The 24,208-nt window shown below is 41.9% G+C and overlaps 1 protein-coding gene across 1 annotated transcript in view; it reads left to right on the top strand.

The window, feature by feature from the left end:
* The window catches only part of FAM83C (family with sequence similarity 83 member C), a 57,039-nt gene that overhangs the window by 19,418 nt on the left and 13,413 nt on the right, over positions 1-24,208 (top strand). Inside the window, exon 2 of the mRNA XM_040331301.1 lies at positions 22,463-22,630. Coding sequence (XP_040187235.1) covers positions 22,463-22,630 — 168 coding nt within the window. The remainder of the gene's footprint in view (positions 1-22,462; positions 22,631-24,208) is intronic.

Genomic DNA, 24,208 nt, shown 5'->3' on the forward strand with positions numbered 1-24,208 from the left:
TTACGGTTAAGAAAACATATCGGTTTTCTCCGTGGGTTTTTTTTTTTTTTTTTGTTTGTTGTTTTCAGTTCCTTTTTTCCCCCTTTTTTTTTTTTCTTTCTCCTCCTATTGTGTACAATTCATTACTCTTAAGGTCAAATGTCACAACCAAACAACAACAACAATTCGAATTCTTCACAAACTATCAACTTATACTCTTTAAATGTTAAGGGCCTCAATATCCCTGAGAAGAGGTCGAAACTATTTTTATTGCTACGTAAAGCTAAAGCAGATATTGTATTTTTACAGGAAACCCATTTTAAGTCCGACAATATTCCAAATTTTCACAATAATCTGTACCCTGTCGATTATCACGCCACTAATCCGGATTCCAAATCAAAAGGGGTTTCAATTTTTGTTTCTAAACACTGCCCATTGCGAGTCCAGGATTCCTTAATTGATCCTAGAGGTCGTTATATTTTTTTGAAAGGTACTCTTTACAACAAAGACATTACCTTAGCTAACATTTACGTTCCGAACAAAAAACAAGTCCCTTTCATCAGGGACACTTTTGACGCTCTCTTCCATTTCCAATCTGGTATGTTAATATTAGGTGGAGATTTTAATGTGACTCTGGATCCTTTGATTGACTCTTCTTCTGGTACCTCCACTTTACCATATTCCGCTCTTCGTTCAATTAAAAACTTACTTAAAGACTTTACACTTCATGACACATGGCGCACTTTACATCCTAAGGTCAAAGATTACACTTTCTTTTCTCCACCTCATAATAAATACTCCAGGATTGATTATTTCTTCTTGAACCAGACAGAACTTGACTCATTAATCTCAGCGTCCATTGAACCTATGATCCTTTCTGATCATCATCCAATAACACTTTCCATTACTCTCTCCACTAAACCAATTAATTCTTTTATATGGAGGCTTGATAATTCCCTCCTTAACAACCCTGAAAATGTAGAATTGATCACTTCTCACCTAACCCATTTTTTTAGAGAAAATGATTCCTCTGAAATACAACCTCTGAACTTATGGATGACTCACAAATGTGTCATTAGAGGCTTACTCATTTCCCTGGCTTCAAAGCGTAGAAAGGCTCACCGAGCTCACATAGCTGCTCTGACTGACCGTATTCGTATACTTGAAAACAAACACAAACAATCGTTAGCGATTGAAGCATATAGTGAACTTCTTCATGCCAGAGAGCTTCTACTTGAGGAACTGAATAAAACAACCAAACGTAAATTTATGCTGTCCCATAAGCTTTTCTATGAATTTGGCAACAAATCCGGGAAATTGCTAGCTAGAGCCCTGAAAAATAATAAATCTAACACGACTATTCACTCCATATCTGACCCTTCAGGGAAAAAATGTCACTCTTCCATTGATATTGCTGCACAATTTAAGACTTTTTACTCAAACCTTTATAATATTTCTGCTGACCAGAGTTTCGACCATTCCACACGTAGAAAACAATTAATCACAGAATTTTTAGTAACTCACAGCCCTAATCCCATCACTAAAGAGGAGGCCGAATATTTGGACCGCCCACTGGAATGGGATGAATCTAAATTTGCCCTTAAACAGCTAAAAACTGGTAAATGTCCTGGTCCGGATGGTTTGAGTGTAGGCTACTATAACACCTTCACAGATATTGTACTCCCTTATTTTTTGAAAACTTTCAACTCACTCCCAGATCAACCTCTCAACAACAACAGGGATCTTCTTGAGGCACACATCACGATGATTCCTAAACCTGGTAAAGACACACTTTTAGTCTCTAACTATAGGCCCATTTCCCTCCTTAATGTCGATTTGAAACTTTATGCAAAAATTTTATCAAATAGATTATTGCCATTAATCCCTAATTTAGTTTCTTTGGACCAGGTTGGTTTTGTCCCTGGACGTGAATCTAGAGACAATACCCAAAAGGCCATTAATATCCATCATTGGCTGACGAGACACTCTACACCTGGATTCTTCCTCTCCCTCGACGCGGAGAAGGCGTTCGACAGGGTTGCTTGGGACTATATGGCTGAATGCCTGAAAGCCCTTGGGATTGGTGACCGCATGTTACGATACATTCTTATTCTTTACTCCTCTCCCATTGCTAGAATAAAAATTAATGGATGCCTGTCGGAGGCTTTCTCCGTGTCGAACGGAACCCGCCAGGGATGTCCTCTATCTCCAATCATATTTGTTTTAACTCTGGAACCTATCCTTAGGAGAATTCGATCTAATCCCAGCATTAAAGGTGTTGATATCAATGACAAACTATACAAATTAGCTGCCTATGCAGATGACATCCTGCTCTTTTTAACGGATCCTGTTAATACTATACCTAATCTACTAAAGGACTTTTCAATTTTCTCTTCAATTTCCAACTTTCAAATCAATTTTAATAAATCCAGAGCTTTAAATATCACTCTGCAGAATGATATGGTTTCCCTGTGCAAACGTATATTTCCATTCATATGGGAAACGCATTCGCTAACCTATTTAGGCATACGCATACCCATTCTACTAAAGGACTTATATTCCTCTAACTTTCTACCTATGCTTAAATCTATTCAGGATGACCTCCTAAAATGGGACAAAAACCTTTTTTCATGGTTTGGAAGAATAGCCATAATCAGGATGAATATCCTCCCCAGATTACTCTATCTTTTGCAAACCATCCCGATTAGATTGCCAGCTTCCTTCTTTAAATTATATAAAAAATTGTGTTCAAAATTTATTTGGGATTCCAACCAACCCAGGATTAAGTGGGATACTCTACTCAACCCTAAACTGTTGGGTGGGGTAGGACTACCAAATATACAAAAATATTATTGGTCTTGCCATTTATCCCGTGTTATTGATTGGCACATTCATAGGAAGACCAAAGACTGGATTGATCTTGAGGGACTTTCTTCTAAAATTCCTTTATATCACCTTCCTTGGACGAACCCCCGTAATATACCCCGTGGCAACAGCTCGCACCCCCTTACTGGTCCCACGTTACAAGTCTTTAGGTTAATATGTGCTAAATTTGACATATCATCCTCCCCGGGCCCAATGACACCTTTCCCTATAATCCCTAATCTTTTTTCTGAATCCGCTGTATCCATCTCCATAGATCCTACTTTATTTCCTTCATTAAGAGCGGAACTCTTTTTCAAAGATGGTAAATTTTTAACTTACGACGCATTTTGTCTTACTTTCCCAAACCTCACTATTTCTAAAATGGACTATGAGATTATGATAAATTCTATTTCAAACTCTGGTTCTCTTTTCACTTGGAACAGGCCTAAAACCCCCTTTGAAATGTTATGTGTTAGTAATAGCCCGCAAAGACATCTCATATCGAAAACGTACTCACTATTATTTTCTGATGTTGATCTTGAAATGGATGAAAAAGTTCAATATTGGGAAAGGGTTCTTGATATACACATATCTACCAATGAATGGCGTCACATTTTCACATTCATCCATAAGGGCTCTCTGAATGTTCTCACTCAAGAAAACGGTTATAAAATATATTCCAAATGGTATAGAACACCTCATGTTATTCACAAATTTAGCCCTTCCACTTCACCTACCTGTTGGCGTTGTAAGTCTGCTCTGGGTACTCTCATACATATTTGGTGGGAATGCCCAATCATACAACCATTTTGGAAAGAGGTTTACCGTATTATTCCCCTAATCACTACTTACTCTCCGAACTTCACCGCTGCCCAATTTTTATTACATCATACCTCACTACCCTACCACGTTTATAAGAATTCCATAGTATTACATTTGATTAATGCAGCAAAGCTCTGTATCCCAACACATTGGAAGGACACCTCTCCTCCAAGCATTTCAGAATGGCTTCAAAGAATTAAACGAATAGCGGAAATGGAAGATCTGATTCTTCAATCATTGGACTCTCCCTCTAAGTTTCAAGATAAATGGAAATGTTGGATACGCTTTACTGACTCTACAGAGTTTCGTAACTTAACCCATCGCCCTGCCCCTGACTGAGACTACCCTGACCTTTTATATGACAAATTATCGAGACTCCCTATCCCCCCCCCCCCCCCTTTTTTTTTTTTTTTTTTTTTTTTTTTTTTCTTTCCTTTTTTATGTTTTGCTTGATGACTCTTATTTGGAAAATAATTATTAAACAATTATTATCTATTCCTGATAGAATTTTCCACTTGTTATCATCAGTTATGAAAAACAAAGAGATATGTATTCTCTTGACTTTTGTCGTTCCGTGGATATTTTTAATTCACTTCATTCATTCGTTCTGTTATTTATCTTGATGTATCAATAGATGTATATTGCTTTATTGTACAACCTATTTTAAAAATTCCAATAAAATCTTTAAACGAAAAAATTGAAGCATGTTCGAATTTTTTTTGGGTTGTTTTTCAAAAGACAAAAAACGATGTGAAGCCCACACACGATCATTTTAAATTACGTTTTTAAAAATGCAATTTTTTTTTTTTTCATCACAAAAAGTGATCGTGTGTACAGGGCATAAGGATTATAAACTGCAATATATGAAGTTTTTTTATTTATTTATTTTTCTTTGGTTTGGTTATCCTTTTAACCACTTCCCGACGGCCGTACGACTATATACGGCCGCCGGGTGGCTCTACTTCTCTGGGAGGCCGTGTTTTTACGGCCGCCCCTTTTCGCGTTCCCCGCGCGCGCTCCCGAGCGCGCAGCGGGGAACTGCTGTGCTGGCCGTGTCCCTTGGACACAGCCAGTCACAGATCGCCTTGAACGGCCAATCGGAGCGGCCGTTTCCTAGGCGATCTGTGCGGCCAATGAGAGATGATCTCATATGTTTACATATGAGATCATCTCTCATTCCCGCCTCTCGCAGACAGCGGTGCTGTCAGGGGAGAGAGGAGACGGATCTGTGTCTCTTGTACATAGAGACACAGATCGGTCACCCCCCCCAGTCACCCCCCCTCCCCCACAGTTAGAACACTAATTAGGATACACATTTAACCCCTTCCTCACCCCCTAGTGTTAACCCCTTCCCTGCCAGTCACATTTATACAGTAATTAGTGCATATTTATAGCACTGATTGCAGTATAAATGTGAATGGCGCCAAAAATGTGTCAAAAGTGTCCGATGTGTCCGCCATAACGTCGCAGTCCCAATAAAAAAATTGCAGATCGCCGCCATTTCTAGTAAAAAAAAAAAAATAATAATAATAATTCTGTCCCTTATTTTGTAGGCGCTATAACTTTTGCGCAAACCAGACGCTTATTGCGATTTTTTTTTTTTTTTTTTTTTTTTTTTTTTTTTTAGCAACAAGTAAAAATATATATTTTTTTTTCAAAATTGTCGCTCTATTTTTGTTTATAGCGCAAAAAATAAAAACCGCAGAGGTGATCAAATACCACCAAAAGAAAGCTCTATTTGTGGGGAAAAAAGGACGTTAATTTTGTTTTCGAGCCACGTCGCACGACCGCGCAATTGTCAGTTAAAGCGACGCAGTGCCGAATCGCAAAAAGTCCTCTGGTCAGGAAGGGGTTTAAGTGCCCAGTAAGGAAGTGGTTAAATACTGAATGCCAGAGACTCTTGGTCGTTATAAACACAAGCCGTAGATGAACGTATGCAATTTGTGTCAGGATGTATAACCTGCAGAATTTATTACAAAGGTCCTCCTTTGACAAATCTGTCTGATCCTTCAAACACGTCCCTGACTGCATGTTGGTTCTTGACAATGACTGATTTTTGTCATGAAGTTATTACAAAGAACAAGTATAAACGCTGATGGCCGGTGGGACTGGCTTTCAAAATGCAACAGGTACTCTTTATAATAAATCAGTGCAGTGCATTTGGCACATGAAAGGGAAATGGGAAAACCTCCAATTTTGCTGTTACAAAATTGCTACAGCTAATTGTAAAATAAATATCAGCCTTGTATGAAGATTGATTGTGTTTACACTGGCTGAGATGTAGAAAGGCCAGAATAAAGCACGTGAAGGTATTATAATGACATGATGTTTCTGTGACTCATAGTTGTTTCTGTATACTGAAACCAGTGACTTTCCCCCAGGTGTCTGAATCATTATTACTTATCATTCTCAGTCTTAATTACCATTCTGGTGTTCTGTCAAAATGCCTAATTACGTCACTTCCAGTGAGTCTCCAGCAGCAGATTTGACGAGTTGGCTCTACTGCCCATAAGCGCACGCGCGCAACCGACAGAATAACAAAGTCCGGTACATAACTAACCTTTTTCGAAAACTTGTCGTTCTCCCACAGCTGTCAGGTACGTCCCTCACCTGCGCTCTGGCAGCTGTTGGAGAACTCAACAAATTTTTGAAAAAGATTAGAGACGTACCGGGTTTCTGTTGTTCTGTCACGTGCACGCATGGCCAGTAGAGCCAAGTCGTCAATCTGCTGCTGGAGTCACCCGAAGTGACGTAATTGGAGATTTCGACAAGCTGGCTATTTTGACAGAACACCGACCCTCAATGGCTCAGAGAGGGATAGGTGTGTTCTAATTATTTCCCTTCCTGTCCATTAGACACAGCAGGAAGTACGAGGAATTCCTTCCAACATAACCTCCCCTCTAAAGCTGGCCATGCATTAGAATATTTTCCAATGAATGCTTGTATACAAAGTCTCATACTTTCAATGATTTAATAAACGTCATTTATAAGAAGTTTAACATTTTTAATTTTGGAATGAATGTAATTTCCTGACTCAAAACCAGACACTGGTTTGAGGAAAAACTTCCATCCTGTCCCCTCGAATTTTCCTCTTTCTATGGTCAAAAAACATAGTTGATTTGACCCCAGTAAAGTTTTAGAAAATGAATGTTTTGAAACCAAAACATTTCAAACAAAATTCTACGAGTGTATAAATAGCTTTAGGCTGGCCATACATTATACAATTTTCTTATTCAATTTCCTTTAGATTCACCATCACCTATGTAGACCTGCCTGATTGCATACACATTGAAAGTGTTTTAGGTTTAAGCTCATATTATATGGATTTGGTAAATCTAAGGCTGGGTTCACACTGATGCAAATTGGATGTGGGATTCACCACATCTAATTCCCATGTCCGGAGATTTTGATCGGCTCTATAAGGAGCCGAAATCGCACAACTCTGGAGCGGCTGCGGAGTGAATTGCACAGGGGTCCTGTGCATTTTTCTGGTCTGAATTCAGGCCTGATTCGTCCCTGAAACTGAGAACAGGGATGCACCGGACCCTTGCTGCGAGTCGCATGTGGCATATGTGTGAACCCAGCCTCAAGGAAAATTGTATAATGTATGAGCAGCCTTAGACGGGTGTCACTGGAACAAGATCCTCCATTGGGAAATTGCCTCCTTTTTTATTTTGGGTGATAACTCAATATGTCATAAGTGAGGGGATTCCAGAGCAATTAAATCTCTGTGCTACAATGTGTACTCAGAATTAACCTCTTCACACCGGCCACATGCATATATGTACCTGTGTGTGGGCCTTAATGCCGAGTGGTCACATACATGCGCTTCTGTATAAATCACTTGCCATGCTGTGTGCACACTCCCTGCATGCTGCCAACATGATAGCCAGTGGGTACAGGAAAGCTCTTGATGCATACTAGCTATCATGAGCTTTCCGATCATGTGACCGCCAATCGCAGCAGTCACATGACCCGAATGTCCACCTCCCAGCTTTTAGAGCCCTTAAAGGGCGGGAGACGGTTAGTGGGAAGAGGCTAAAGAGTTTTGCCACTTTGGCGGCCAAAGTAGGATTACACCTTCTATATATTTGTTACACATTCCCACTCGCATAGCAGAGGAATACACATAAGTTGGCCTCCCTTGTCCACATAATATTAAGAAGGGGACTGGAGAGTTGTGTTTGTCATAATTAAATCTGTCTGCACTGTGCTGGGAGATCTCATTATCTGTTGTAAACTAGATGTGCACACTGTCTGCCCTAGCGAGCGGTTAAACATTTCAAGGCTTGGGTTTTACATTGTATGTGCACTTTAAAAAATACAAAAATACCATGCATCAGTCCCTTAATTGGATATTGCAAGCTATTCTAATCAATAGAAGCTGCCCATAGAGTCTTTTGTATAAATCTGCTCCCCGAAAGGGAAATGTGTGTGTGTGTATGTATGTATGTATATGTATATGTGTGTGTGTGTATATATATATATATATATATATATATATATATATATATATATATATATATATATATATATATATATATATATATATATATATATATATATATATATATATATATATATATATATATATATGATATGATTTTATCTGTGGATGGGCACACATAACAATAGTGGGGGTTTCTCAAATTTGACTCCAAAAGTGGAATTACACTTTAATTGTTTCACATCATCTTTTTGGCAGTACATTGAACTGTGTTACATACATCGATCAGCTATAACTTTATGACCACTGACAAATGTAACGGGAGGGCCCATGGAACCCAGAATCCCTTAGAAAGTATGAGATACCCTTTCTTCAGCTCCCCATGCACCTCTTATGTCTAAATCCCCCTATGTCTATTAGGGGCATAGGGTGACTGAGAAAATATATCTTGGACTACTTCAAATGGGACAGTAATATTCATTAACAATATCTCTCAAGAAATATGTTATTTGGGCATTCCAGGAAGTTCAATGCAACAGGCCGACCGTCTATTGCTTAACGATGCTAATGTCATCACCCCCAGACACCTGTCTGTTGTCTGTTGTAATGTTGAATGAATGAAAAACTTATATAGCGGGGCACATGCGAACTGAATCGCCTCTGGGCGCTTGATGTTTCGTGTCTCATGACATCAAAAGAGCAGAGTTTTGATCTTTCTTCTGAAAGTCAGGTGGTTTTCCTCCAACCGAATGCTGGTTGGTAAAGCGTTCCATAGTCTCGGACCTTGAAAAGCAAACCTTCTTTCTCCTTTGGACTTGTATTTGGTTTTTGGCACCTTGACCAGATTTTGGTCAGTGGATCGCAGAACGCGATTAGAATTGTGAGGTTCTATCTTGTCGCAAAGATATTGCGGCACCTTTCCATGGATGCACTTATGTGTCAGGCAGAGTGCTTTATATACAATTCTGTCTTTTACTGGCAACCAGTGAAGGGTTCTCAGCGAAGGTGAGATTGATTCCCATGTCCTTTTCCCAGTCACCAGTCTGGCGGCCGTATTCTGTACGACTTGCAGACGAGCGATTTGGTACTTTGGGAGCCCGAGGTAAAGGGCATTTGCACGATTGTTCCCACCACGACTGCTACGTCTTCTTTAGGGATAAATGGAATAAGTCTGCGTAGAAGGCGCAACAAATTGTGCGATCCGCTGACTACTGACCCTATTTGTGCGTCCATTGTCATGAAGGTGTCAAAAATGACTCCTAGACTTTTGACTTTGGAGCTAGGGGTGATGCTTTGGCCCAGAATGGGCGGCGGTGTCCAGGTTGTTGCCAGTTGACTCTTTCGGCTGGCGTGAAACATAAGAAGTTCTGTTTTGGAACTGTTGAGTTTAAGATAACTCTTTGTCATCCAGTTTTCTATCGAAGAGAGACATTTCTCTAAACTGAGATGATGATCCTTTTTGTTGCAGATGCGAAAATACAATTGCGTATCGTCTGCATAAGAGTGATAAAGTAGTTCTTGGCTACTGATAATATCAAAGAGAGGGCGAAGATAGATGTTGAACAGTACCGGTGACAGGGGGGATCCTTGGGGGACTCCACATGGCACCGTGCGTTTTTCCGACGTGAAAGATCCCAGTTTCACTGTTTGTGATCGGTTTTCAAGAAAGGAGGAAAACCATGGTAAATCACCTTCTGCGATTCTGGCTACCTCGGCCAGTCGCATCAGTAACATTTTGTGGTCTACTGTGTCAAAGGCTGCGCTTAGGTCCAGCAGAACCAGGAGACAGGATTCTCCCTCGTCTGCGGCCTCGAGGACATCGTCCCATATTTTGAGTAAGGCCGTTTCTGTCCCGTGTCCGGGACGGAAACCTGATTGAAATGGATCGAGTAGATTGTGGGTATCCAGATGCTGTTGCAGCTGTTGTACCACTATTTTCTCCATTATCTTGGAGAGAATATTTAGGCCTGTTATGGGGCGGCGGTGAGTTGGGTCCTTGGGATCCAAGTTAGGTTTTTTCAAGATGGGCTGGATTGTGCCCTCTTTCAGCAGGGATGGCACTATGCCTTCCTTAAATGACTGATTTATAAGCTGTGTGATGGGAGGCGCCAGAATGTCGGCGCATTCCTTCAGCAGCTTGGTGGGAATGATGTCATTGGGTGCTGTGCTGTTCCGCAACGCACCAATGATATTTTTGGTGTTAATGAATCCAGACTAACTTCTAAGGATCCTTTCATGGGGCTTGGGCTAATGGCCCTGTATTGTATGAAAGGAGTCCTGTGATAATGTGTATTGAAGTTCAGGAGACAGCCAGGCTGCTAAAAGGAATTGGGTAATTAACATGTTAATTAGGTCTGGTCACGTGTGTATTTCCAGAGTAATATGATGCACCTCTTCTTTTGACTGTGTATAAAACGTGTGTGTTTTTTTTTTTTAATAAAGATTGTCAGTCCTGCTTGAACCTCAAGACAGAGCTTAGTCTCGTTATTGGGGGAGAATTATTCTTATGGGTCTTGTTCGCCTGACTAGAGTGTTGGTGCTTGGAAAGGGAATGTCCTAAACGGCTTTAAACCCTCTCATACACGGGTTGTCGTTGCAACAGGTTAAGTGGATAACCTTGATTATCTTGTAATAATGGCATCTGAAAGTCAATAGGGTCCTGCCATTCATGAGGATGTTACTTTGGCACATCTAGGGTTTCCACCTTTTCTTCAAACCAAACCTGAGCGCTTTAGGGCCTGGAACACCTTTGGTGCCCCAAGGAGAGTAGTAATGCGGTGCGCATAGCATGCCGTAGCGAGCCGTGGGTGTGGCCAGATTACCCTTGCTGTCATCGCCCTGCCCCCCAGTGATGCCAAACCTGCCCCCAGACAGCTGCTCCCAGATGGCAACAGATTTGTGTGTGACTATCTTGGTTATTTGGGGAGCCACAGTCCGGTCTGAAAAATTTGTGTCTGGGGTTCAGTCTGCCTGAAACCCAGACAGATGATTCAAAACCCAAACTGTCCAGGGGAATCCCGGACAGGTGGCAACCCTAATTACATTGCTTAAGTTGTTCTAGGAAATTCTCTCCCTCACTATCTAAAATCTTAAATTGGTTGTAAAACCTAAATTTTTTACCATAATTCATTCCTTGCATTCAGGTAAAAATTGTAGCCATCAGTTGCCCCCCCCCCCCCTCCCCCAAGCCCCCTTTTTATTTACCTGAGTCCTCATTTGATCCAGTGCTGTGCACGTTTGCAGCCCTTCTCTCCCTTTACTTCCAGGTCTCTCTGGCTTTGCTGAGGCAGCTAGAGCCATGGCCGAGTACTGCTGTCTGTGTCTAATGGAGCTTCCCATAAGGGGCACTGGACAGAGGAGGGGCAAGGAGCACCGAAGGGGACCTGGAAAAAGACAGTTTTCTGATGCTTTGTGCAATTGCATTGTATTTTTGTTTGTATTTTCTTCTGGCTTTTGGTTCCATAGACTTTAATGGATCAAAAGCGTGTGTTGAAAAATGCAAAATGCACCTGCAATATGCAAACTGCATTGGTGTGAACCAGGCCTTAAAGCGGGGTTCCGGGCATAATTTTTATTTTTTTTGCAAGCTAAAATTAATCGCATTAAATAGTCCCTAAAACCTATTTAATAGCTCCCCAATTGTTCCAAAAATCTTTGCAAACGCTTGTCTTATATTCTCCAGCTCATATTGTGGCCGTATCCATCATTTGTGTGGGCATGTGAAGCACAGTTCTTTTTTTTTTTTTTTTCTTCCTGGTTTTCAGGGAGAGGTGCATGCTGGGCGATTTTTAGGCACAGTAATGCCCAGAGACTCCTGGGAAATTAGTGTCATCATTTCCCAGGAGGCAATAGGGTCTTAGGACAGGAAGTTGAACCACCTAGCACCAGGAACTTTTTTTTTTTCTTACATTAAAGGCAAGCTGTTAATAGAAAGTTCATTTTAGGGTGGAACTCCGCTTTAAGCCCTGGGCTTAGTGATGATAACAGACACCCAGAATCTGTCACATAAAGATCAAGATTTACATGAAAGAAAATGAAATTCACAGGTTACCCTTTTCCAGCATCCCCAGGAGAGTGTTTAGTTATTAGCACAGAACTAAGGGCAAAAGACAGGTCAGCTTACATAGGATCCTTACAACTTGACAGTTGGCGGAGATTTCTACTCTGACTCGGTTAGAGTCTTCATACCACGATCAGAGTTGCTGTGTCAGACTGATGCACAGCACCTGCGATTGCCACGCTGTGAGCCCCCGTGGGCGCGTGCCGGCTGTGATATCCTAATCATATGACGTCCGGTCAGGCAATCACAACCACTTTGCTGCCGGGCAGGCGGCAAGTGGTTAAACTGATTAGTTTATCTCTGTATTTTCATTAAAACCTTGTTTTTAAAGCGAACCTATATAGAGAATGCAAAAAAGAAGAGATCGCGCTAAATAAGTGACAAGTGAACAGAAAGTGACATAAAGTTCAATAAATCAAATGTCCCGCCACAAAGGCAAGTAATTGAATCTCCCAGGTGATGAAATCAATCCACAAGGAAAAGTGCTGGACAGAAAGAACCTCCACCAACAATAAAAAAGCCTCTTACCGAATCAAATTGATCTCTGGTTTAGGGAGATCAAACTGCGCATAAGAGGCATGGATGGATATCCTAAAGGCAGCAATAAACAGCAAACAGCGGTGAAATCCTGGTCAGTAATCTTTACAGATGCATCTCTCGATGGGACATCCAAGGATATAAGGAAGCAGAAAGACTCCACATAGCGTAATAACGTCTGGATTTATTATCAAATCATTAAAATAACACTTACATGTCAATGTAGGTATAGCGAATAAAATATGAGCCGGCCCGCTCGATACACAGCCTGTATCAGGTAAAACAATACGCGGTGACGTCAGCACGTCGCCTCCCAACGTTTCGTCGCAAACGGACGTGGTCACGGACGTGGTTTGCGACGAAACGTTGGGAGGCGACGTGCTGACGTCACCGCGTATTGTTTTACCTGATACAGGCTGTGTATCGAGCGGGCCGGCTCATATTTTATTCGCTATACCTACATTGACATGTAAGTGTTATTTTAATGATTTGATAATAAATCCAGACGTTATTACGCTATGTGGAGTCTTTCTGCTTCCTTATATCCTTGGATGTCCCATCGAGAGATGCATCTGTAAAGATTACTGACCAGGATTTCACCGCTGTTTGCTGTTTATTGCTGCCTTTAGGATATCCATCCATGCCTCTTATGCGCAGTTTGATCTCCCTAAACCAGAGATCAATTTGATTCGGTAAGAGGCTTTTTTATTGTTGGTGGAGGTTCTTTCTGTCCAGCACTTTTCCTTGTGGATTGATTTCATCACCTGGGAGATTCAATTACTTGCCTTTGTGGCGGGACATTTGATTTATTGAACTTTATGTCACTTTCTGTTCACTTGTCACTTATTTAGCGCGATCTCTTCTTTTTTGCATATTTGACAGTGTAGTATAACACTTTTTGATCGCTGCTTCCCCTTTGTTTTTTCTTTGTCACTGTTTAACAAGCGCAATATTTTTTTCCACAACCTATATAGAGAACCTGAACTGTGGAAGCCATGCCCAAAAAAGGAAATCCACGGGAAAGGACTGGTCATCAGTATTGGGGCCAAGACACACCGGGCATTTCACCTTCATGCAGATTAGATTCCAGGGTTTAGCTGCAGGTGGAGGGCACAGGTTTCCAATCCATCCTCGTTGCCGGTAGCCTGTGCAACCCTATGAGATTTCACACTGCTGATATACAGCTACGAGGCTCCAGGCATAGGAGTGCCGAGGCACACAAAGTGCACTGTTATTTTCAGGAGAGATTTTAGGTAAAAGGTAAGTTTTCAAAATAGTGCTCAGTGCTCAGGCACTGTTAACATTTCTAGAAATGGCAAATATTAACTTTTTGACATGTGACCATTAAAAGGCTAAGTTTGCCTTTTCTAGAAATTCTCCTATGCGGCCAAGGGGTCCTAGTAAGTATTTTTAAAACTGTGCAGCTTTTTTTAAATTCATTAAATTTATTGTCATAACTATGGCGGGCTGTGCATTGTGGGTGCACGGCCATGGCCCCCTTATCGCCTCTGCCGCCCTCCCTATTTATGTGCCCGGTCCCTTTCAGGATGCTGGACACATGAAATACTATGGCGGGGGTGTGTATTTTGAAGCCTGTGATTAGAGCCAGAGGCTCTAAAAGGCTTCAAAATAGGGTGGGCTTGGGGCGCAGAGCACTGCGTCCCGATCCCACTCTGTTGTGTGAAAATAGCAAAAAATTATTTCGCTAACGTTCCTCCCTGCCAATCAGGAGGCAGGTCAGTGAGACCTGTCTCCCAATTGGTCAAAGCATCAGACAATCCTATTGGGTGCCTAATGCTTTGGAGGAAGAGGAAACAGAGAGCAGGAAGCCTGAGGCACTGAGCAGACACCAGAGCTGTCGCTTCCCACCACTGTAGAAGAGGAAGAGGAGAGCCCCGTCACTCCAGGAGAAGAGCAGAGCTCCGCCACACAATCAGTAAGTGCTGCCGGACCGGCCGCAGGGGGTGGGGGGTGAAGTGATACCCCGGGGGACGCGCCAGGCTGCAATTGATGGGCACAGTGAGGTTGCAATTGATGGGCATGGTGAGGTTGAAATTGAATGGCACAGTGGCATTGCAATTGATGGGCACAGTAAGGTTGCAATTGATGGTATTTTTCAGTTTGTTTGTGCCCCCCCACAAAAAAAAGCCGCAGCTGCCACTGGTCATACCTGTAGGCCATTTCAGCCCCCTCGGAAGCCTGCCTTAAACCAGTTTTTAATCCCATGTCCTTTGGACACTCACTCCGAGCATTACAGGAGAAAAAAACTAATTGTTTTCTATCCTAGCCTCCTTTCCCCTGATTGGTTGGTGGTACTGTGCCACTTTGTCACCCTTGCCTGGATGACATGCTATGCTATTGTCTGCCACCAGCTCATACCACTGCTTGCTTAACAGGTCAGCCACCAGCCTGGTCACCCTTTACACAGTATCTGCATTGAACGTTCCCATCATGAAGCCATCAGACATGTTGTTCAATCTCTCTCTTCCTCTGGGTTTCTGGGCAGCGCCAAGAGTCTGCAAATATAGCATTGCGCCTAATGTTCCGGGGGGGGGGGGGGGCATCCAAGTATTGCTAGGCCTACTTGACTTAAAGGGTCACTAAAGGAAAACATTTTTTTTTGCTGAAATGACTGTTTACAGGGTATAGAGACATAATAGTTCACCGATTCCTTTTAAAAATAGATAAAAACCAATCATATAATGTACCTACAGTTTAGTTTCATTTTTGCGGTTTCCTGGTTCTCTGATGTACAGAGCCAGAGAGCCAATAGAGGGCAGTGATGCTTTGTCTAAAACACCTCAGCACCAATCCAGTTTCGTTTTACAAACAGTAATCACACCTCCTTGATTAGTCACCACAGTGAGAAATCTCCCAGTACTGTGGTTATCAGGAAACAGACAACCAGGAAGTGTCCAGAACGGAGAGGAATTGCAGCAACATCAAAGCAAAAACGAACAATGAGGACATGAAACAAGGACTGCAGTAAGGTAAAGGAAGCTATTTAGCTAAAAAAAAAAATCCTTTAGTGACCCTTTAAGGCAGTGTTTCTCAATTCCAGTCCTCAGGCCCCCCCAACAGGTCAGGTTTTCAGGATTTCCCTCAGATGAAAAGGCTGTGGTGATTACTAAGGCAGTGAAACTGATCAAATCACCTGTGCAAAATAATGGAAATCCTGAAAACCTGACCTGTTGGGGGGGGGGGGCCTGAGGACTGGAATTGAGAAACACTGCTATAAGGGAAGGTTGGTGATATTGCACCAACAACTCCCCATTTTCCCAGAACGGGACACGAACCAGTGATCTCTGCAATCCTATGGGTAGGCACACGTTACATGTGACCCCGGCATTATCAGAGGATCAAAGTCCTAAGGAATCTGGAACAAATCTTTCATCAGTCCACAGCAATGTTTTGTCCTCAGTTACTTTAGGAGAACTGGAATTACTTGTATTTTACATAAGCAGAGGCAGCAGAATTTATGTATTTTTACATTTCCCTCTCTGTTGTCAACTTCCTGAGAAACCAATTACTAGCTTTAACCACTTGACAACCGCCCTATAGACAAAGTACGTCTACAGGGCAGTTGCTTAACTCCGGGAGGCCTTTAATTAACGTCCTCCCAGAGTCGCGCCCCCTGTGGCGCGCACACGTGAGTGTCCATGACCGCCGGGTCCAGGCGCATCACAGATCACGGTAAATCGCCGCTGATAGCCAAAATTTATGAAGAAAAAATACTAATTTGCTAAATTTTATAACCGAAACAAAGAAATTATTTTTTTTTTTACAGAATTTTCAGTCTTTTTTTCTCTTATAGCGCAAAAAAATAAAAAACACAACGGTGATTAAATACCACCAAAAGACAGCTCTATTTGTGGGGAAAAAAGGACGAAAATTTCATATGGGTACAATGTTGTATGACTGAGTAATTGTCATTCAAATTGTGAGAGCACCGAAAGCTGAAAATTGGTCTGGTTATTAAGGGGGTTTAAGTGCCCAGTGGTTAAGGTTAACGTAGATATGTCATGTGAAAAGACAGCAACTAAAGGAGTCCTCAGACTGAGTTACTGTGAAACCGGTAAAATGAAGGAGATTCTCGTGCACCTTGGCCTTCAGCTTTCAACTTGGCTGCAAATTAAAGGGGTTGTAAAGGAAAGTGTTTTTTTTTTTTTTACATAATAAGTATCCTTTACCTGCAGACATTCCTCTTTTTTCACTTCCTTATTGTTCGTTTTTGCTCAGAAGTTGCTCTATTTCTTCTCTGTTCTGTTCACTTCCTGCTGGTCTGATTGTTACTGACCACCGTGAAGGGAGGCTTTACTGCGGTGGTGAGTAACGCGCTCACCCCCTCCTGGGAACTACATCTATGTGGCAGGACGCTCTCTACGTGTTAGCGACTTCAAGAAGGTGTGAATTACTGGGCGTGCCGCAATTCATACTGGGAAATGTAGTTCTTACATGAACAAACGATGCAAACCAGGAAGTGAATGAGAGAACAGAAACTAGAATGCCAGAGGTGATATAGATAAAGGAATTTAATAGGTATTTACTTGTTTTTTAACAGAATCATTACACTATTCTGTCTGTCTACCTTGCAGACATTAATTTTAGGCAAAAAATGTTTTTCCTTTAGTGACCCTTTAAGTAAAATGTAGTTACCCAGTAGTTGTTTCAGGTGTTGTGTGCATTTTGAGTACCTATTATTATATTATTGCAACATTGATATGAAAATTATTTGGGATAAAACGTTTTATATTTTACATGTGCTATGTGTTATACGTTACTACCGGCTACTAGCATTCTCTACTAGAATGTTCTCGGTATAGCTGGAAGCCCCAGGGAGTGGTGTTCAATGGTATTTTACACAGGTATAGACCTGCTAATAACAAATTAATATACATTTAAATATGTATTGCCTCTTTATGAAGTTGTCTATATTGTGCACAATAGGCTTTTTTTTTTTTTTACTTGTATGTAAAGGAGATTGTATGTGTGTGTAATATAAATAATATATATAATTATTTATATTGCGCACACACTATCTTACAAAAGTGAGTTTTCATTCTATCTTTTCATGTGAGAACACTAACGAAATTACACTTTTCTACAATGTAAAATAGTGATTGTACAGCTTGTATAACAATGTAAATTTGCTATCCACTCAAAATATCTCAACACACAGCTATTAATGTTTAAAACACTGGCAACAAAAGTGAGTACACTCCTAAGAGAAAATGTCCAAATTTGGGCCCAAAATGTCAATATTTTGTGTGGCCACCATTATTTTCCAGCACTGTCTTAACCCTCTTGGGCATCGAGTTCACCAGAGCTTCACAGGTTGCCACTGGAGTCCTCTTCCACTCCTCCATGATGACATCACAGAGCTGGTGGATGTCCGAGACCTTGTACGCCTCCATCTTTTGTTTGAGGATGCTCCACAGATGCTCAATAGGCTTTAGGTCTGGAGACATGCTTTGCCAGTTCATCACCTTTACAAATACACTCGGCTTCTTTAGCAATGCAGTTGTTATTTTTGGATGTGTGTTTGGGGTCGTTATGTTGGAATACTGCCCTGCAGCCCAGTTTCTGAAAGGAGGAGATCATGCTCTGCTTCAGTATGTCACAATACATGTTGGCATTCATGGTTCCCTCAATGAACTGTAGCTCCCCAGTGCCGGCAGTGCTCATACAGCCCCAGACCATGACGCTCCCACCATGCTTGACTGTAGGCAAGACACACTTATCTTTGTACTCCTCACCTGGTTGCCGCCACACACGCTTGACACCATCTGAACCAAATACGTTTATCTTGGTCTCATCAGACCACAGGACATGGTTCCAGCAATCCATGTCTTTAGTCTGCTTGTCTTAAGCAAACTGTGTTGCAGGCTTTCTTGTGTATCATCTTTTAGAAGAGGCTTCCTTCTGGGATGACAGCCATGCAGACCAATTTGATGCAGTGTGCGGCGTATGGTCTGAGCACTGACAGGCTGACCCCCACCCCTTCAACCTCTGCAGCAATGCTGGTGTCAGGGCTGGGCTCGGCCCTTCCTTCTCTGAGCTGGCCGCTCAGCTGTTGGCTAATTGCCAGCTCCTATCTCTCCACAGTGACTCACCTGTTGATGATATGGCTCGTCAGTCCTGCCTACTTAAGCCTTCCAGTTCAGATGATCTCTGCCTTTACCTTGGTCAACATCAGAGACTTTCTAGTGCGTTCCTGTTGAAGACTTTGCTTGGCTGACATCCCTTCTGGCTCCTGATCCTGCTTGCTGTTCTAATACGTTCCTCTCTGGCTCCCTGACTTTAGGCTTGTCTGAGTATCCGATCCGGTTCCTGAACTCTGACTATGTTTTGACTATGCTTACTCTGTTAATATTTTTATTCATTTTATTAAACAAGTGTGATTTAACTGTACTTCTGTCTCAAGCCCTGTACACACGATCGGACCAAACCGATGAAAACGGACTGAAGTTCAGTTTCATCGGTCCAAACCGACCGTGTGTGGGCCCCCATCGGTCCGTTATCCTTCGGTCGAAAAATTTAGAACTTGCTTTAAAATTGAACCGATGGACGCCTAACCGATCGGTCAAAACCGAAGGTTAGTATGCAAAAGCAAAACCCACGCATGCTCAGAATCAAGTCGACGCATGCTTGGAAGCATTGAACTTCATTTTTCTCAGCACGTCGTTGTGTTTTACGTCACCGCGTTGGACTCGATCGGCTTTTTAACTGATGGTGTGTAGGCACATCAGACCATCAGTCAGCTTCATCGGTTAACCGATGAGAACGTTCTCATCGGATGGACCGACCGTGTGTACGTGGCCTTAGTCTGATTTATAGTTTCTGGCAGCACTCATACGTCTATTTCCCAAAGACGACAACCTTTGAATATGACGCTGAGCATGTGCACTCAACTTCTTTGGTTGACCATGGCGAGGCCTGTTCTGAGTGGAACGTGTCCTGTTAAACTGCTGTATGGTCTTGGCCACTGTGCTGCAGATCAGTTTTGGGGTCTTGGCAATCTTCTTATAGCCTAGACCATCTTTATGTAGAGCAACAATTCTTTTTTTCAGATCCTCAGAGAGTTCTTTGCCATGAGGTGCCATGTTCAACTTCCAGTGACCAGTATGAGAGAGTGAGAGCGATAACACCAAATTTAACACACCTGCTCCCCATTCACAACTGAGACATTGTAACACTAATGAATCACATGACACCAGAGAGGGAAAATGGCTAATTGGGGACCAATTTGGACACTTTCACTTAGAGGTGTACTTACTTTTGTTGCCAGCGGTTTAGACATTAATGGCTGTGTGAGTTATTTTGAGTGGATAGCAAATTTACACTGTTATACAAGCTGTACACTCACTACTTTACATTGTAGAAAAGTGTAATTTCTTCAGTGTTTGTTTGTCACATAAAAAGATATAAAAAAATATTACAAAAATGTGAGGGGTGTACTTACTTTTGTGAGATACTGTAGATGTTAGTGTTGGTCGGCTTGCAGTGGGGCCCTTCTGTAGGTGGTGCACACAAAGCTGTCCCTTTAAGAAGTATGTAGTAGATGGCTGCAGGGCTGCTAAGTAAAGAGCAATCTCTGTTGCACTGTGTGTATAGAGGGATTAAGTGTTGTATCTCCACGAACCACTCCTGACAGGCGATGGGCCCGGTTCCATACGCTTGGCAGTTTAACGTCAGGTGCCAGAGGCTCAGTCTTTCAGCTCTGGTTCACACAAAGTGCACCTTCTTCCAGAATCAGCAGCAGGTCCTTCTTTTTTTTTTTTTTTTTTTATCCCGCTGATGTAGGCAGACGGGCACAATCAGCACATCCCCTCTGTGACGCTCTTTCTGGTTTCATGTCCCGCCACAGGTTCTGTTGACTCTGCTTTCCCTTGGCAAAGACCCTTCCATTACTAGATTTACCTGGGGGGGAAAAGCAGGCCTGTCACTCCTCCTGTGTCCAGGGATTTTGGCGTGTGTAGTTCAGAGTCCATCTGCCCCTATTCACTTGTATAGTGCTGCATCCCTTTACAAACTACAGTTCCCAATAACCATGGCGCCTCCACAGCAAGTTCTCTCCCTATCTTTGATTGGTTCCAGCTCTCCAGCTCCCTGATTGGCTCAGGTCCGGTGCCAGGAGGGAAGGGGTTAAAGCAGGAGCAGAGGATTTCATAAAGTGGTTCAGCCAGCAATGAGGAGGAGAAAAGCTGGCTACATTCTTCTAGTAGCCCAGTGGGAGGGGCGTGTGAGGGCAGGAGATTTCATACCCAGCGGCACCGGGCTACACGTGAAAAGTAGATTAGGGGGGTCAATAATTTGTGGAGACGTATGGATTATTTTTGGTGAGTAAAGCTTCATACACACGATACGATTGTTGGCCAACCGAGCGTCTGATTTTTGTCAAAAGTGCGTGTGCCAGGATCTTGTCTTGGATACTAATGTTACACAATTGTAGTGCCACAAACGCGAACATAGTGACATACTACAAAGAATTTCAGCTCTTGAGTGCCACCCGTTGGGCCCCTTCTGCTAATTTTGTGTTTGGTGAGCATTGATTCCGAGCATGCGTGTTTGTACTTTCGACTTTTGTGTGACAGAGTTGTGTACACACTATACGAAAATCAGACGTGGAGCCGTTGTCCACCGAAAATTTACTAGCCTGTCATCCAACATTTGTTGGCCGAAAATTGGACAACAATTGTCAAAAGAAGCGTAACGGTAAGAATTTAGGACAACAGTCTGTCAACAGACAATCCCATTCCAACAATCGTACCATGTGTACAAGACTTAAAGTGGAGTTCCACCCATAAATATAACATTACATCAGTAGTTTTAAAAAAATGTCATTAGTCCTTTACAAATTTTTTTTTTTTTTTTAGATGCCTTCAAAGTGTTGTTGCTAGGCAGAATAGTTAATCTTCCCACTTCCTGCACCTAGGTGCTTAAGCTTCACCGCACAGACTCCTGGGAATGTAGTGGGTGTAACTTTCCAGGAGTCTGTGAACTCCCCAGTCTCAAAGAATCATGTGACTTGGACAGCACAGGTGCTGAAACCTGATCTGACACTGCTTGTGCAGCACTGAGCATGTGCGAAATTTGCAAGGCTGAAATCCAGGAAGTCATACAGTCTGGCTTCATGATGCACACACTTAAGATGGCCCCAGTCAATTTCTATTTTATAAAGTGTCTAAATGCTGTAACAACCTAACAAAACGGACCTTAGTTTACAGGCCAACTTTACTAGAATACATTAAGCTTGTGTATTACAGGGGTATTTATATTTAAAAAGTGAAATTGTGGCCGGAACTCCGCTTTAAGGATACTGTTTAGTATCACTAAGTCTGTGGGCAATACAATTGACTCGACCATTTCATCTTTCTGTAGACATTAAAACAAATCTAAACTGTATCAGAGCACCACAAACTGAAAACACTGTCTAATTATTTTATATTCAAAGCCCCCCGAGCATTTCTAGCCATGGCCATCTTTCATAAGGGCATATGATTTATATAGCATTTACTTCTTGGAAACCATCTGCCCTTAGGCCAGTCATGCAGGCAGGAGGGTGTGCTTAGCTGGGAAAACTCCTCTTTCAGAGAGACAAAAAAATGTCCATGAAGATTTCTGGGATATGTGACATTATTTAGACCTAGGCAACAAACAAGGAAGCAACTAAAATGTAGGGGGAAAAAAAAAGGCTAAAACAAGTAATAAGTAAACTTTAATAGTAACCTGAAGATTTTCTCTTTTTTTAGGTCATTGCAGTGGTCATGGATCTTTTCACAGACGTTGACCTCCTATGTGATCTCATAGAAGCAGCAAGCAAAAGAAGAGTACCGGTTTACCTCATACTTGATGAAAAGAATCTGAATTACTTTGTAGAAATGTTTCAGAAGTTGGGATTCGACAAAATTCATCTACCTGTAAGTTTCAATTGTAATATTGTAAAAATATATTTGAAGCATGGCTTCCAAAGCGTTTGGCTGGAAGTCCATGTTTCTGGTGTTTAGTCATGGCTGTGAGAATGGTCTTCATTGAAGATGCATGTTCTTTCTTTTTCTTTGAAAATAGATATTAGGTAGGTATAGGTAATTTTCTATTTTAAAGAGTCGCCTACTTGCTGGATGCCAAACCCAATACATTGCATGTAGCCGTAGAGCCGGTTCACACTACCGCAACCTGGGGTGTGTGTGTGTGTGTGTGTGTGTGTGTGTGTGTGTCTTGTGTCGCGACAAATTACATGGAAGTGAATGAGAGTCGTCTTAATGCACAATACTGAAGTCGCTTTGACTTCAGAAAAAGTTCTTGTACTACTTCAAGGCGACTTGTACCCATTGATTTCAATGGAAGTCGGATCCCCTGTCTTAACTGAAGCAAACTCCTCCCTCCCACAGAGCAGATTATTATGTAATTGGCCACTGGCAAAGTCGCCTGTCCAGGAGGCGACTTGAAGTCGCGTTGTAAGTCGATCCAAGTAGCGCTCAAGTCGTCTCCAAGTTGCCTTGTAAAGTCGCTGGAAGTTGTGTTACCCCAGTGTGAACCGGCTCTTACTGAAATATAATTAAAGAGGAAGGTCTTCACATAAACATGTCAACAACCTTCTACAATTGGGACTAAGCATTGGAGTTTATGCAGAAGTGGCTTTAGAGAAAAATCTGTAGATTGCCAGTTATAAGCCTCTGAAATCATAAGAAATGTTTCATTTTTTTTTTTTTATTAGTTGGCTCTGTCCTTCCTCCTCCTGCCACTCCTTGTTGGTTATTGCTAATCTCACTAGCCAATGAGAAAGTTTAGGAAGTGGGAGAGGGTTGGGCTAAGGTAGACCTATGCATAAAAAGTTCAAATTTGTTGTAGGTACAATGCCTGTCTAGACATCTTAGATGATTTTTAAAAACAAAGTTAAAGGGGTTGTAAAGGTAAAAAAAAAAAACCCTAAATACCTTCCTTTACCATAGTACAGTCCTCCTTCACTTACCTCCATCTTTCCATTTTGCTTTTAAATGTCCTTATTTCTTCTGAGAAATCCTCACCTGTACTTCTGTTACTACACACCGTAATGCAAGGCTTTCTCCCTGGTGTGGAGAAAGCCTCTTGAGGGGGCGAGCAGGAGAGTCAGGACGCCCACTAACACACAGCTCCTTTCTCTATCTGCTAAGTAGAGAGTGTCCTGACACTCCTGCTCCCCCTCCCCCCTCAAGAGGCTTTCTCCACACCAGGGAGAAAGCCTTGTATTGCTGTGTGGAGTTACAGACAGAAGAACAGGAAGTGAGAATTTCTCAGAAAAAAATAAGGACATTTAAAAGCAAAATCGAAAGATGAGGTAAGTGAAGGAGGAAGACTGCACTAAGGTAAAGAAAGCTATTTAGGGGGAAAAAATTCACTTTACAACCCCTTTTAAGGTTTAGTTCAATGCAGTGAGCCCAGTAAACTATATGGTAAAATTCTTACCCCAGAATTGTAGTTTACCACCTTCTTTTTTTTTTTTTTTTTTAAACAATAGT

This window comes from Rana temporaria, chromosome 12, assembly GCF_905171775.1.
Source record: "Rana temporaria chromosome 12, aRanTem1.1, whole genome shotgun sequence".
NCBI lineage: Eukaryota > Metazoa > Chordata > Amphibia > Anura > Ranidae > Rana > Rana temporaria.